Genomic DNA, 12726 nt, shown 5'->3' with positions numbered 1-12726 from the left:
CCGACAGCGCTCAGGGGTTACTCCTGGCTCTACGCTCAGAAATTGCTCCTGGCAGGCTTGGGGAACCATATGGAAGGCCAGAATTCTAATCACCTTCTTTCTGCATGCAAGGCAAACACCCTACCTCCATGCTATCTCTCCAGCCCCAACCAGGAGCAATTTATGAGCACATAAGCCAGAAGTAACCCCTGAGCATTACCGGGTGTGGCCTAAGCCCCCCCCCCCCCAAAAAAAAAACATATCCTATAGCATTCATTAACTTCTGTGGACAAAGAAATTAAAACACTTTTACAGACGTAATTTGAAAATAGTTGCTACAACAGATACATATAAAACATCCTAGCAATTGGGAAACATTCACTAGGATACCTGAGAACTTTCAAAAATCTAACAACATTATGCATTTCCCCAGAATTGTAAAAACTAATATTAAAGCACTAAAGTTGGATACAAAATTTTCTGTGTGCAGTGAGGCATAAAACAAAACAATAAAATACATACAGATAAAACACAATTTAACCGGGAATATAATGATCGATGCAAATATGATCAAGAGATTAGCCTTGGGGCCGCAGAAATAGCACAGAGGTAGGGTGTTTGCCTTGCATTCAGAAGGAGGGTGGTTCGAATCCCGGCATCCCATATGGTCCCCAGAGCCTGCCAGGAGCGATTTCTGAGCATAGAGTCAGGAGTAACCCCTGAGCGCTGCCTGGTGTGACCCAAAACCCAAAAGAGAGAGAGAGAGAGAGAGAGAGAGAGAGAGAGAGAGAGAGAGAGAGAGAGAGAGAGAGAGATTAGCCTAGTAGAAAGTTACAAGAGGTTCTGAAAGCAGCTTCTCCTCTATTGGATTTTGGCTAGGCTTGGATCCTCCATCTTCTGTGGCAGCTGCTGGAGTCTCTGATAAGCTGCTACAGGCCAGGGTGTTGTAGGCACGGGTAACATGAGCGGCCGAATATGAAATAAATGAAACCACACAGAGAATGTGGGGTCAACACGTTTCTGGCAGGAGTGTGACAAGTTTAATTTTTTGTCGTGTTTTTTTGTTTGTTTGTTTTTTAGTTTTTGGGTCACATCCACCAGCGTGCAGGGGTTACTCCTGGCTCTACACTCAGAAATCGCTCCTGGAAAGCTCGGGGGACCATATGGGATGCTGGAATTCGAACCACCATCCTTCTGCATGCAAGGCAAACATTCTACCTCTATGTTATCTTTCCAGCCCCCAAAACTACTGTTTTAATTGAGTTAGAGACCTCCCCAAGGTGGGGCAACTATCCTGAGCCTGTCCCACCCAGGTATACACATAATACAATCTTTGCTTTGGGTGAAACCAAGTTGTAAACAAAAAAATACAAAGAAACTAGAGATAAACTTTATTTTAGATATAATAAGGTGTAACCTAACATTAGTGTGTAATTATTTCTGGGTATTCCAATTCATTCCACAGATCTTTGGATCCATCCTTCTGCCAATACTACTATATTGATTACCATGATATATAAAGTATCAGCAGAGAGATTCCTCTTTTTTTTATTTATTTTTTATTTGGGGGTTATATCCAGCAGTGTTCCAGGCTTTCTCCTGGCTCTGTACTCATAAATCATTCCTGGCAGTTTGGGGAAACCATATGGGATGTTTGGGATCAAACCCACATCCACTACATGGTAAGCAAACACCATACATGCTATATTATTTCTCTGATCCCAGATTCCTCTATTTAAAAATTGTCACTGCTTAAGGCTGGAGAGAGTACATGAAGCCTATCCAAGTTCAATCCTCAGTTCTATGATGGTCCCACTGACAATAGTCAGGCAAGCTAAGCCCTGATAACACCAGGTGTAACCCCAAAACAAAACAATAAAACACGGGGCTGGAGAGATAGCATGGAGGTAAGGCATTTGCCTTGCATGCAAAATGTTGATGGTTCGGATCCTGACATCCCATATGGTCCCCCAAGTCTGCCAGGAGTTATTTCTAGCGTAGAGCCAGGAGTAACCCCTGAGCACTTCCAGGTGTGACAAAAAAATAAAATAAAATAAAAATAAAACACACAAAAAATTGTGCAAGTTTGACTTTACTTCTACATGTCCATTGTTCTACATCTTAGTTATACCTACCAAAGAAAGCCTCACTGAGATTGAAATGAGACTTTCAATTAAACTTCTATATCGATTGAGACATAATTAAAATGTTTATTGAACTTTCCAATCCATAAACACAAGTACATTCATATTTTTAGTTCTTCTATGACTTCTTTTATCTATATTTTGTCGATTCCAACATGTGTACTATCAAATTTATGTAAGTTGTTTTAAGTGACTTACATGGCATTACATTTTTTATTTGGTCTTCACCTTTGTTGCTAATTTATAAAATTACAATTGATGTTTACCTAATTTTCTTGTAGGTTAAAATCTTGTTGAATTTGCTTATCAGCTCAAGATATTATCCAGTATATTTATTCCTTGAATTTTTTAAACACGTGCTTCACTTCATTAAAACAAAAGGTTTATATATTCAACAAACTGTTATTCTTCATGAGAGGCACATTTCTGAGTTTGTTAAAAACAATCTAGTTTTTTTACTTTATGAAGCTTAGAGTCTAGATGCCAGAACAGAACTTTAATTAAACAAATTAATTTCATCTGATCATCAATTATAAAGCCATGATCAGAGTAACACAACAGAAGGGTAAATAACTTATTGCATGAAGAAATGGCTTAAGGTTATATCTCCAGAGAAGAAAAATGTCATTTAGTATAACTAAAATAATTTGATCAGAGAAAGAACTGGATATGTGTATCTCATTAGAGAAGTAGCCCAGTGGAAGAGCAAATGCCACATGTGTAGGTGTCCTGGGTTCAATTTTCCTGTGTGCTTTTGTTATTGTTTTGTTTTTGTTTGGGGTGTCATACCCAGCGACACTCAAGGGTTACTCCTGGCTCTGGGCTCAGAAGTCCCTCCTGGTAGGCTCAGGGAGCCATATGGGATGCCGAAAATCAAACCAGAGTCTGTCCTGTGTTGGCCGCATGCAAGGCAAACACCTATCCCTGTGCTATTGTTTTGGCACCCTTATGTGGATTTTAAAACATAGAAAGTAGATTTTCTAATGTGACTCAGCTCAAACTTAAGAGCAGTTCAGTGTCTCAATTTAAGATCAAACTCAAGGGCTGGAGTCATAGCATAGAGGTAGGGCATTTCCCTTGAATACAGCATACCTAGATTAGATGCCAGGTGTCACCTACCCCCATCTTCTACAGAACTTTACCTTAGGGTAAGACCTGCTCATTTCTGGGAGGGGTCTTGGAGAGGTCTCAAAAGGTTTGCCTGAGGGGGCAGGAGAGGATTGATTGATTAGAAGATTGGGATTTTGGAGAGAGAGAAGCATGAGGAGGAAAGAGGCTAAGAGACAAGGTACAATGCAGGGCTGAATAAGGATCCAGCATAAATGGTTATGATAGGCCACACATGTTGGCCAGGGTCCCCGCTGCTATTCAGAAGTTAGGGACCCGCTGGCTGGAGGGAGTTGGAGACACGTGGCCTGGGCTGGAGTAGAAAGGCCCTTCCATCACCATCCACCACCATACAAGCCCATCCAAAGGGCTTTTATTCTACACCCAGGCATCTAATAAGGTCTTCCGAGCCTGCCAGGAATGATTACTGGGTGCAGAGCCAGGAGTAACAACTGAGAGCCCTGCCGGGTGTGGTCTCCCGAAAATAAACAAAACAAAAAAGATGGGAGGAGAGAGGGAGGGAGAGAGAAAAAGACAGAGAGAGAACATTTATTTCCAAAGAGGCCTTAGAGATGAGGCAGCAGGTAAGGATCTAAGTGGGCTAGAGAGACTCCTGGCCTCAGTCCCTGCTGTGAGTTTCTGGGGCCACACTTGAAAGAGTAACACACGGGCCCGGAGAGATAGCATAGCGGCGTTTGCCTTGCAAGCAGCCGATCCAGGACCAAAGGTGGTTGGTTCGAATCCCGGTGTCCCATATAGTCCCCCGTGCCTGCCAGGAGCTATTTCTGAGCAGACAGCCAGGAGTAATCCCTGAGCACCGCCAGGTGTGACCCAAAAACCAAAAAAAAAAAAAAGAAAGAGTAACACACTCTGTCTTCCTAGTGCAAAGCATCCTCAATGCCCCTAATTTTTCTTTTGTGGGGGAGAGGATAGCACACCCAGAGATGGCCCAGCTCAGGAGGCCATATGGGATGCAAGGCCACTGCTTTCTATATACACGGCTCCAGTCCTATTTTTCAAAGCAGTCCTCTCTGGGCCCAGGCCCTGCTCCTGCCTTCATCACCTGCTCTTCTTTTCTTCCCTCTCTGCCACCATATTTGTGCAAAAGCTCCCTGAAAGGCTCCAGCCTCTCCCGCTCGACAGAGGCAACCTCGAATCCCCGCCACCGCCACGGAGTCCGCCCCGGGAGGACGCGTGTGAGCGGAGGCGCGAGGCCACACCACGAGGGCGGCGCCGCGCCTGCGCAGCAGAAAAGGAACGCAGAGGGAAGAGGGCGACGACGTCCCGGGGCTACTGGGAAAGAGTCAGAGGAGGAGGAGTAGAGGAGGAGAGAAGTGGGCGGGGCGAAGGGCTAGAGGGGCGGGGAAACAGGGAGTGAGGGGGAGGGGGGAATCCTGGGGCAAGGTGGGCGGGGCAGGGTGAGCGGCAAGGGGCGTGGCTCCAAGGGGAAGGGAAGAGGGGCTGAGTAGGCGGGCGGGGTGGAGCCGGGCCACTAGGGGGTGTGGCTCTGGGACGGGAAGAAAGGCGGGGCTACCAGGGCGGAGCTGCCGAATGGGAGAGGGGCGAGGCGGCAGAAGAGTGTGGCGTCTGGGCGAGCGCTCAGGGAATCTAAAACGGGGCGGGGCGACTGAGAGGTGTGGCGTACAAGGCTGAAAAGCGATAGGCGGGAAGGCCGGGGGCGGGGTGTAAGTGGGCGGGGCGTTTGAGAGGCGGGGAAGCGATAGGCGGGTCGGCGGCCAGGGGCGGGCCTTCGCGGAGTTTCCTACAGACTTCACTTCCTGTTTGCTGCCACTTCTGATTCCGGGTCGAGGGAGTTCACCTCCTCTCTCTCCTCCTCCTTCTCCTCCTCCTCCTCCCCGGCGGCTCCGGCTTCCTCGGTGACAGCAGCTCCTGACTCACTGAGCCTGGGGCTGCGTTCCTCCCCTGACCTGCGGAAGCCGGGACACCCGTCGCTGCTGCTTCGCCGCGGAGCCCGGCTTCCTCCCCTTCGCCGCCTCCCAGCGCCGGGTTCGGGCTCCCAAGCCTGCGCCTCCCCCGGCTGGCCCCGGGCGCGGATGCCCCGAGGAGGGACCGCCGCGAGCCCCGCGCGCTCCTAGGCGTCGCGTCGCGTCGCGTCGCGTTGCCTTGCCAGCCCGGCCAGCCCCGCCGGGGCGCGGATGGGCCCAGCCGCCCGATGAATGCGGCTGCTGCGGCGGCGCCGGCGGCGGTGGTCGGTCCCGCGGCGGCTGCGCCCGGAGTCGCGCTCGGCCTCGGGCACCCTCCTCTGGTCCCGCGGCAGCGCGGCCCCCGCCCCCGCCATGGACAAGATCCTGGAGGGCCTGGTGAGCTCCTCGCACCCGCTGCCGCTGAAGCGGGTGATCGTGCAGCGGGTGGTGGAGTCGGCCGAGCACTGGCTGGACGGCGCGCAGTGCGAGGCCCTGTTTGACCTGAGCACGCGGCTCATCCTGGAGGGCCAGGACCCCTTCCAGCGCCAGGTGGGCCGCCAGGTGCTGGAGGCCTACGCGCGCTACCACCGGCCCGAGTTCGAGTCCTTCTTCAGCAAGACCTTCGTGCTGGGCCTCCTGCAGCGCGGCTACCACTCGCTGGACAGGAAGGACGTGGCCATCCTGGACTACATCCACAGCGGCCTCAAGCTCATCATGAGCTGCCCGTCGGTGCTGGACCTCTTCGGGCTGCTGCAGGCCGAGGTGCTGCGCATGGTGTGCGAGCGGCCCGAGCCGCCGCTCTGCGCCCGCCTCTGCGACCTCCTGGGCGACTTCGCGCAGTGCGTGCCCAAGGGCAAGCTGGCCGTCGCCTTCTGCCAGCAGCTCGTGCGCACCATCGGCCACTTCCAGTGCGCCTCCAGCCAGGAGAAGGAGCTGCGCGAGTACGTGTCGCAGGTGAGCCGCGTCAGCGCCCTGCTGCAGAACATCTGGAAGGCCGAGCCCGCCACGCTGCTGCCCTCGCTGCAGGAGGTGTTCGCCAGCATCTCCGCCACCGGTAAGGGGGGTTCGCCCTGCCCTGCCTCACCCCCCCCCCCCCACACACACACACACACGCTCCCCAGGAACGGCCAGAGCCCAGCTTCCTTCCCCAGCGCCCTTGGAGGAAGAGGGCAGCCTGGAAAATCGTCTATTCTTTTCTTGCATCCCGGGGAGGAGCCCTTCGGAAATTGCACCAGAAATGCTAAGAGATCCAACCCTAGGGGCCGGAGACATAGCACAGCGGTGAGACATTTGCCTTAAGAGTCTAGACACAGACGGACGGTGGTTTGAATCCCGGCATCCCATATGGTCCCCCGAGCCTGTAAGAAGTGATTTCTGAGCATTGAGCCAGGAGTAACCCCTGAGCGCTGCCGGGTGTGACCCAAAAACAAAAACAAAAGAGATCCAACCCTGGTCAGCCTCACGCACCTCCCCCGCGGTGCTTATCATAGCACTCTGGCCTTCAGACTGGTCTTTGAAGCTGACGTTTGTTTTTCAGCTGAGGTTACAGGTGGAATGGGAGTCTGGGGTGAGGTCAGGGTTCTTCTCTCTCCAATTTTTCTGTAACACCCTAAGAAAGGGTATGGGGGATGGAGGGCAGTCTTCTCTTTCTCATCTTCTCACCTGGGATTTTTTTTTACCTGCCTGCTGACATTCCTGCTGGGATTCCCAGGTCTTAGTTGTGTGTGGTGACACACACCAGAGCATCAGAGCTGTTTACTTCCTCTTTGGGCCCAGTCATCCTCCCTGGCTGTTGTTCAAGGCTGAACTGGGAGAGAAGGCGGCTTGGCTTCCTTTGATCTCAGGAGCCAGAAATGGGAGTTTTCACACTGATGAATTAACTTAATGCTGATGAATTCAATGCAGTTATGGACGACTTGGCCAGCACTGTCTGTCTGCGTTGGTGCATCTTATTTTATTCTTTATAACTGAGGTCTCTGGTGTTACAGAGCTGCTGGGTTCTCCCCAGATCTTCTCCAACTCTAGAAGGAACACTTCATTCACACTTTGGATTTGCCTGACTTTATATAGTTTAAGCAGTGTCATGCCTCCCCAATTCACCTTATTTCTACTTTGAAAGTTAATTTTTCCCTATAGCAACCTAATTATGACTTTACTGAGGTATTTACATCACTGGGGAGAATCTGAAATATGCATTAACTACCTTACATTTCCTTCCTTTCTTTTTCAAACAATATTATCTTTGAGGCAATGTGGTTACAATAGTTTCGGTGGTGTGGTTACAAATGATACTCAGGTTAACGCCCTGGTATACAGAATTACTGCATACCACCCAACCACTTCTGGCCTTACCAAGTTCTTTGTTGACTGCTGGTTGGGAACCAGTATGTTTTGTTAGCACCAAATAATATGAAAAGATGCAGGGCTGTACGGCTAACTAGCACTGTACTAGATGACAATTTTCTCTTGCAGTGGCTCTGTCTCCAGATTGAGTTTTTTTGGTAGTCTCTGGCCCTGCCCTGGCCTTGCTGTAATCACACAGCTTTTGTTGGCCTGCCCAGGAGCTAGACCCCACCTCCTTCTTGTTCTTCACTCCCCACACCACCCACAATCCCCTTTCGTCCCAGAAATTTTCATGCTAACTTTTTACAGGAACCCAGCATAAAGATATATGAAATATAAATGTAAACCAAGCGCTGGCTGATATAAGTCATAAATTCATTTTAAAAAACAATTTCCTTTTCTTTCCTTTGGTTTTCGAGCCACACCCAGTGCTGCTCAAGTTACACTCCTGGCTCTGTAAGAGGGGCTAATCCTGGCAGTGCTCAGGGGACACTATGGGTTCTGAGGATCCAACCCAGGTGGGCAATGTGCAAGGCAAATGCACTACTCACTGCTGGTGGGCAATGTGCAAGGCAAGTGCACTACTCACTGCTGGTGGGCAATGTGCAAGGCAAGTGCACTACTCACTGCTGTCTCTCCAGCCCTTAAAACCAATATCTAAGCTTTTTTTATGACCCCCCCCACATGCTTGCATGCACACACCTGCGCGCGCACACATGCATTTAGTCCCATGACCTCTGACCATTTATTCTGTTGTTAGGCCACCGCTTCCTGGTTCTCACTTTTGTGGTTTCATGTATTTAGTCAGTGAGTTTGAGTGAATAGTCCTCTCTAAATATTTCACTTAACCTTGTTAAGATACTCTTTTCTTTGTTAATTCTTTAAAAAAAATACACAACAGATGCAGCCTCGGAGCCTTCAGTGGCATTGGCCAGCCTGGTGCAGCACATCCCACTCCAGATGATCACGGTTCTCATCAGAAGTCTGACGACTGACCCAAATGTCAGAGATGCAAGTATGACCCAAGCTCTTTGCAGGTATGTCTCTGTCACACTCTTAAGTGATCATCAGAGAGAACAGTTGTCATTTTGTTGGTTAAAAAAATTTTAGAGGTACTTATGAAACTGAAATGATGGCATCAAATACATAAACGTGTACATCAGAACTATTGAAATGCACTGTTTACCTTAGTATATTACACGTTTGACAGACATCCCAGTAATTCACAACCCACTTTTTTTTTTTTTTTTTTTTTTGGTTTTTCAGGCCACACCCGTTTGATGCTCAGGGGTTACTCTTGGCTTGCCCCTGGCTTGGGGGGACCATATGGGTCGCCGCGGGATTGAACTGCAGTTCTTCCTTGGCTAGCGTTTGCAAGGCAGACACCTTACCTCTAGCGCCACCTCGCCGGCCCCCACAACCCACTTTTAATTTCACTTCAAATTCTAAAACATATCACACATAAATGCCTACTGTATAGCCAGGGATTGAGTTGGTTTATTGATTTCTTTTATTAATTTTTTGGCTCATTATTTATGACCAGTTTTTTCCCTCTGGGTACTTAGCTAAGTACATATTTTCACTTTTTTTCAATCAGGATCTTTAGATAATACCCGTCAGTCTTTGTCTATTTAAAATGTATTTCCTCTCCCCTGTATTTAGTAAGAGATAAAAACTAATTTAAACGTCATTTTCTTAGCATTATAAAAATAATAGTGTATTGTCTTTTCACATATTTTGTTGTTAATGTGAAATTAGATATCTGCGGGGCTGGAGAGATAGCATGGAGGTAAAGCGTTTGCCTTTCATGCAAGAGGTCATCGGTTCAAATCCCAGCGTCCCATATGGTCCCCTGTGCCTGCCAGGAGCAATTTCTGAGCATGGAGCCAGGAGTAACCCCTGAGCACTGCCGGGTGTGACCCAAAAACCACAAAAAAAAAAAAAAAAAGAAATTAGATATCTGCAAGATCCTCTGTGAATAGTTAGACTTTTCAGATAATTTTTATGTTTTACTCATTTCTGGATATAAACATAGTATTATTTATTCTTAGCACTCTTGTGCTAATATTAATAAATCATTCTTTTATTCAAATCATATTTATTGAGTACCTGCTGTGTATGCCAGACAGTGTTTCAAAATGCCCTTCTCTTTTTTTTATATAATTATCTTTATTTAAACACCGTGATTACAAACATGATTATAGTTGTATGATTACAGTCATGTAACCCCTCTTCACCAGTGCAACATTCCCACCACCAATTTCCCAGATCTCCCTCCTCCCCATCCCCCTACATCTGTACTGGAGACAGGCTTTCTACTTCCCTCATTCATTCACATTGTTATGATAGTTTTCAGTGTAGTCATCTCTCCAACTGCACTCATCACTCTATGTGATGAGCTTCATGTCATGATCTGCACCTACCAGCCCTCATCTCTCTTGTCTCTGAGATACTGTTAAAAATGTCTTTCATTTTTCTTAAAGCCCATAGATGAGTGAAACCATTCTGTGTCTTTCTCTCTCCCTCTGACTTACTTCACCCAGCATAATAGATTCCATGTACATCCATGTATAGGAAAATTTCATGACTTCATCTCTCCTGACGGCTGCATAGTATTTCCATTGTGTATATGTACCACAGTTTCTTTAGCCACTCATCTGTTGAAGGGCATCTTGGTTGTTTCCAGAGTCTGGCTATTGTAAATAGCGCTGCAATGAAAATAGGAGTAAGGAAGGGATTATTGTATTGTATTTTTGTGTTCCTCGGGTATATTCCTAGGAGTGGTATAGCTGGATCGTATGGAAGCTCAATTTCCAGTTTGTGAAGGAATCTCCATATCGCTTTCCATAAAGTTTGTACTAGACAGCATTCCCACCAGCAGTGAAAAAGAGTTCCTTTCTCTCCACATCCCCCCAGCACTGCTTGTTTTCCTTTTTTGTGATGTGTGCCAATCTCAGTGGCGTGAGGTGGTACCTCATAGTAGTTTTGATTTGCATCTCCCTGACAATTAGTGATGTTGAGCATCTTTTCATGTGCCTTTTGGCCATTTGCCTTTCTTCTTTTTCAAAGTGTCTGTTCATTTCTTCTCCCCATTTTTTGATGGGGTTAGTTGTTTTTTTTCTTGTATAGTTCTGTCAGTACCTTGTATATTTTGGATATTAACCCTTTATCTGATGAGTATTGGGTGAATAATTTCTCCCACTCAGTGGGTGGCCTTTGTATTCTGGGCACTATTTCCTTTGACATGCAGAAGCTTCTCGGCTTAATATAGTCCCATCTGTTTATCTCTGCTTCCACATGTTTGGAAAGCAAAATGCCCTTCTCTTGAGCTTACTTTCTTATGTGAGGAAAGGTAATAACTTATAACATAATAACTAGTAACATATTTTATTGTTTTCCACGATATGTCCTGATTTTTTTAAAGTTTTTGAGAGTGAGGGGCTTGTTTGTTTGGTTTGGGGCCTCACCCAGATTTGCTCTGGGTTTATTCCTTGCTCTGTGCTTAAGGATCACTCCTAAAAGACTTGTGGGACCATATGGGTTACTGGGGATCGAAGCAGGTTGGCTCCATGCAAGGCAAGTGCCCTACTTGCTATATTAGTTCTCTAGCCCATGTTCTGATTTTAGAGATGTTAAAATTTTGGCATGCACAGCTATTGGTTTATTCTTGTTTAATTAATAGTTCGTGCACATAAACTAATTATGCATCTTGAAATTTATCTTGTTTTAGATTTGAAAAATACTATTTTTTCTTCAGATATAATAATATTTTATTAAAAGGGCAGAAGATACAGTGCTCTATGACAGAATAGATACCTTGTATATATGAGGCCCTGGTAAAAATTGGATTTTGCTCACCAGATTCAGATGAAATTTGTTTTGTGGCTTTTTATAAAAGTGCTTATTTAGGGCCTGGGGAGATAGCACAGTGGCGTTTGCCTTGCAAGCAGCCGATCCAGGACCATTGGTGGTTGATTCGAATCCCAGTGTCCCATATGGTCCCCCGTGCCTGCCAGGAGCTGTTTTTGAGCAGACAGCCAGGAGTAACCCCTGAGCACCGCTGGGTGTGGCCCAAAAACCAAAAAAAAAAAAAAAGTCTCTAACCACTATGCATGTCTTACATGGCTACTAAGCTAATCTTTAAGCAGGCTCCATAAGCTGCCCTGCATTTAATCCTGTCCCTGCTCTCTATAACCTGCATCTTCCTCCTGAGGTTTCTCTTGCTGAATTCTCTCTGAACTTTCTCCTCAGTCTCTCCAAACCCCTGAAGCAACCCCTTTGTTACCTTCCATAAACCCCTTCCAGAAGTGGACTGGTCTGCCTCTCCAGGTGAGATTAGCTTTTAGCCTTGGAGAGGTGGGTGTAACAGGACCTTGCACATACTAGGTATGAGATCTGTCCCCACCTTAATATTGCCAATTTGATGTTAAGCTCTTCAAGTTGCATGTATTTGGTTTGGTTTGTTTTGGTTTTGGTGGTTGGTTGGTTGGTTGGTTGGTTGGTTGGTTGGTTGGTTGGTTGATTAGTTTTAGTTATCAGAAGAAATTTCATTTTCTAGGAAATGTGAGTTCCTTCTTAGAATCAAACATTATGCATTATGCCAGGCTCTGTGGATCCAAACATCAGAGATTGGTAATTGAAAATAGAAAACAAAGAAAATCACTACTCTTGCAAAGGAAATACCATCAAAGTACATAACAGAAGTTAAAGGATATTCCCGAGTTAAGTAAAATGTCTTTGAAGTCGAATAATAATCAATATATGGCAGAAAGGGTCCTCTAATTGACCATCAGAATGACTCAGCTGAGGATATGGCAAATCAAGTTCAATAAACTGAAGCAAAAGTGAAATATAATCAAAGTATAGCAAAAAGCATTGCCTGTTATGCCAGCAGACCTTAGGTCAAGCCTAAGGCCTAAGTCTGTTTATTATGTAATTATTGACAGATCTCCTAGCTTTACTTAATGATTTGAGAACAGAAAACATAACTACATTACAGCTTCAGCACCTGTTATTTAACTGACACTCACATTTTTGGTGAATGATTTGTTCTACTTGTGACTTGAATTGTTATTGTTTTCTTATTGTGCCACTCCCAGCTATGCTCAAGGCTTATTCTTGGCCTTGCTCTCAGGAATTAGTCCTGGAGGGGTTGGGGGACCATTTGGGATGCCAGAGACCTACCAGGGGTTGGCCATGTGCAAGACAAGCATGCTACCCACTGTACT

At 46.5% G+C, this 12726-nt stretch overlaps 1 protein-coding gene across 1 annotated transcript in view; it reads left to right on the top strand.

The window, feature by feature from the left end:
* The first annotated feature begins 5477 nt into the window (after window positions 1-5477).
* The window catches only part of USP38 (ubiquitin specific peptidase 38), a 36944-nt gene continuing 29695 nt past the window's right edge, over window positions 5478-12726 (top strand). Inside the window, exons 1-2 of the mRNA XM_049769997.1 lie at window positions 5478-6209; window positions 8400-8535. Of these exons, the coding sequence (XP_049625954.1) occupies window positions 5528-6209; window positions 8400-8535 (818 nt within the window). The 5' untranslated portion in view covers window positions 5478-5527. The remainder of the gene's footprint in view (window positions 6210-8399; window positions 8536-12726) is intronic.

The sequence above is a fragment of the Suncus etruscus genome, chromosome 3, assembly GCF_024139225.1.
Source record: "Suncus etruscus isolate mSunEtr1 chromosome 3, mSunEtr1.pri.cur, whole genome shotgun sequence".
In the NCBI taxonomy this organism is placed as follows: domain Eukaryota; kingdom Metazoa; phylum Chordata; class Mammalia; order Eulipotyphla; family Soricidae; genus Suncus; species Suncus etruscus.
Note: the sequence above shows the minus strand (reverse complement) of the source record. Positions and strands in the feature narration are given on the sequence as shown.